General features: G+C 50.7%; 1 protein-coding gene across 1 annotated transcript in view; it reads left to right on the forward strand.

Annotated features, from left to right (window-relative positions):
• Positions 1-3,523, forward strand: part of LOC106805689 (spectrin beta chain-like) — a 21,131-nt gene continuing 17,608 nt past the window's right edge. Inside the window, exon 1 of the mRNA XM_014807386.1 lies at positions 1-472. Coding sequence (XP_014662872.1) covers positions 1-472 — 472 coding nt within the window. The remainder of the gene's footprint in view (positions 473-3,523) is intronic.

Genomic DNA, 3,523 nt, shown 5'->3' on the forward strand with positions numbered 1-3,523 from the left:
ATGTCGGAGTACGTCGACCTCGGCGCGCTGACCGGCAAAGGTGGCGCCCCCAGCGGCCGGAAGTACCACTCGCTGCCGCGCGGCCGCCGCCGACACGTGCGCACCCCGAACCCGTTCTGCGTCATCGACCTATCACAGGTGCAGTGCGCCGACGACTTCGGCTCGAGCGAGCGTCTCTCGCCGACGTACGGCCTCCAGGGGGCGTTCGGGCGCTGGCCGGCGGCGGGCGGGAGCATGGCGACGCGGCGGAGCGTGTCGGCGAGCGACCTGACCGCTCACGGGCGGCGGCGGACAGACAGCGGGGTGGTGCGGCGCGGGCGCGGCAGCACGGGCACGTCGATCGTCGACGTGTCGGCGGTGGCGCTGCGGCGGCAGGCGTCGCGGCTCAGCATCAACGTCGAGTTGGACGTTCGCTTCATCGACGCCGAGTATCGCGAGAACACGGTCGACGTCGGCACGGGCGACGATCTCAGCATCCACGACGCTAAGATAAATATATACATAGATATATACATAGATACATACTTATATATATATATATAGATATATAGATATATATATATAGATGTATAGATACATATATATATATATATATATCGGTGTTCGCGTGTTTTTACTTTCTATAATTTTATAGTGATAAAAATTTAACAACTTATTCTATTTTTTATACTTGGTGGGGCGCCGGAACATGGTTGGACTGTAGGGGGGGGGTTATAGGGATGGCCTATAGGGTGGGGTGATAGGGATGGCTTATATAGGGTGGGGTTATAGGGATGGCCTATATAGGGTGGGGGTTATAGGGATGGCCTATATAGGGTGGGGGTTATAGGGATGGCCTATATAGGGTGGGGGTTATAGGGATGGCCTATATAGGGTGGGGGTTATAGGGATGGCCTATATAGGGTGGGAGTTATAGGGATGGCCTATATAGGGTGGGGTTATAGGGATGGTCTATCTAGGGTGGGGTTATAAGGATGGCCTATAGGGTGCGGTTATAGGGTTCGTCCACAGGACGGGGGCTATAGGGTGGGCCTGTAGAGTGGGCCTATTTGGGACGAGGGCAGTAATTGTTCAGAGTAAGAATTAAGGAGAAACGGACGAGGTTGGGTTAGTTTGTTGCGTGTGCAACGAGCTAGTCTTTTTTTATGTAGACGTACATTATCTGCATGTGGTAACGTGGTGGCAACTAACAGCGGGCGTGGTGTGAGGCGTATAGATTAATGACGCAGGCAGGCAGATCGTGCGAGGCTAAGAAGCTATTACCGGCCATATTTACCCCCATCAGCGCATCTGTAGTGTGGAGTGCCGCACGCACGCACACGCAGCAACGCAAACACCGATTAGTGCAAGTGTTATAGACCGAGACCCGTGTTTTTTTTTCTACACTGCGAGTACAGCGAGTATTTCAACTAATTCCCGCCTCCCCTCAAGACGATTTATTATAGCTGCTGCTGCTGCTGTGCTGGAGACGCATGCAGCATCTGTGGGGCGCGGGCGTCGTGCGACCCGCACGTGCCGGATGTGAGAAAGTCGCTGTTAAGCCTAGCGCACACACCCGAGCAAAACGGGAAATTTTGTTTTCCAGCGTTTCGCGTTCTGCTCGGCGAGCAAGCGCACACACAGCTGAGCAAAACATACAGAAACACTGCGTACAGCGCCGCTGTCACATGACATCAAAAATAGCCATCCAATGAACATCCAATTTTGTGTGTCATGTGATATTTTTAAGGATATTGATTGGAGACCGTCTGTGGCGTTTCGCTGTGTAGCAGAACGATTGACGCACACACCCGAGCAAAACGTACGCTCAGGCGAAAACACGTTCCGCGAATCAAACATTGCTTGTTCAGCGAAACACGCTCAGCTGAGCAATGTTTTTTTGTTTCGGGAATCCGCACACAGCCACGAACATCGAGCGAAACACGTTTTTCTCCACGTTCAGGGTGTTTTGCTCGGGTGTGTCCGCTAGGCTTTAAAGTGCGCCGCCGCGCGCAGGAAAAAACCCCGTCGGCACAGCTAATATCCGTGCTGTCTGTGTTGTGCAAGCGCGCGCGTGTCAGTGTCAGCTGTCATGCTGCTTCTCCCTCGGCCGTCTGCAATGTTTTCGCAGTGATTTTTCGCTCGGACTAACTCGACACTTCCCTCGTCGCTCCTTTAGTGTCCTCTCCCATTTCTCGTACGCCTGCGAATTTTCACGTTGGTGTTCGCGGTCACTGCGAACGATCAGCTAACTGCCTTTGAGTCGGAGATGTGTGGATGCTACTATATATTTTCGGTGGTTCCAACGAGAGTCGTTGAGCCATCGACGAGAAAGAAGTTAGCGGTAAAAAACCACTCGGTTTCTAGTAGTTACTCTTCAGAGCGTTTCGCAGATGTTATCACGAGTGCAAAATTTTTTCTCCGTTCGGACGAAACCCCACGGGACATCCCCGTATGATAAATATGCGCGCGCAAAAATTAAAGGCTAAAAAATTCTTCTTTTCGCAAACTGCCGCGCGGTGAAATTCGCTGCCAGGAGCCTGTTTATAGAGAACTTCACTTGGCCGCGCACTTCCTCGGTATGGGCATCGCACGTGTCCCCACGTTGTTTCCACGCCCTTATGCGAGATCTGCTGTTGGTTATCTAGCATGTAGTCAGCTCATTTTACTAGCGCATCAGCATTCAAGCGAGTACCACATGCAGGCAGTCTTACTCCATGTCGCATTACACATCCTACCTGATTATCTCTGATTATATCGCATCGCATCACATACAACTGTAATGCATTGAACTTTAATACATTGAGACAAGATTGGGATTATCCAATTACTGTCATAGGGCACGTGGGGGTGGTACTAGTCCTATTAATCTGTAAAACCCGTGTGATTATAACAGGCTTTGGCCCGCAAAGCTGCGAGGTGTCACTGGAATGCACCCCCTATAAATAGCTAGTGGGAATCTGCAACGGGTGGCTTCCCCCGGTGATGGTGTGTGCATATCACATTACTCCTCTCTGGGATAATTCCCTGAACAGCTAGTAGCTACCTTTGAAGCTGTTTCCGTTCGAAGCGTGCGTGCAAGTCAACCTCCTGACCAGAGTAACTGCTTGGGCACGTTCTGCAATGTTTACACATATGCTTCATCAGTGGTTCCCTGCCCGTGTAGCTACACGTGGCTATAGGATGTCAACAATCACAGATGCCAGTGTCAGTGACATTGGGCCGGTGTCGTTGACGGATTTTGAATGATTTTTGGCGTTTTACTATGGCATGCATTGCTGTTCGTACCAGTGGTTATTAGTGAGATTTTAGTGCAGAAGAAATTGCCAGGTTACAACTTATTTTACATCAGTCAGCATTTCCGTCCTGCTGAACATTACGTCATTGTTCCGGTACTTCTGGTGCTGAACATTACGTCATTGTTCCAGTACTTCTGGTGCTGACATTATGTCATTGTTCCAGTACTTCTGGTGCTGACATTATGTCATTGTTCCAGTACTTCTGGTGCTGACATTATGTCATTATTCCAGTACTTCTGGTGCTG

The sequence above is a fragment of the Priapulus caudatus genome, unplaced genomic scaffold (assembly GCF_000485595.1).
Source record: "Priapulus caudatus unplaced genomic scaffold, Priapulus_caudatus-5.0.1 Scaffold7, whole genome shotgun sequence".
Classification (NCBI taxonomy): Eukaryota; Metazoa; Priapulida; class Priapulimorpha; order Priapulimorphida; family Priapulidae; genus Priapulus; species Priapulus caudatus.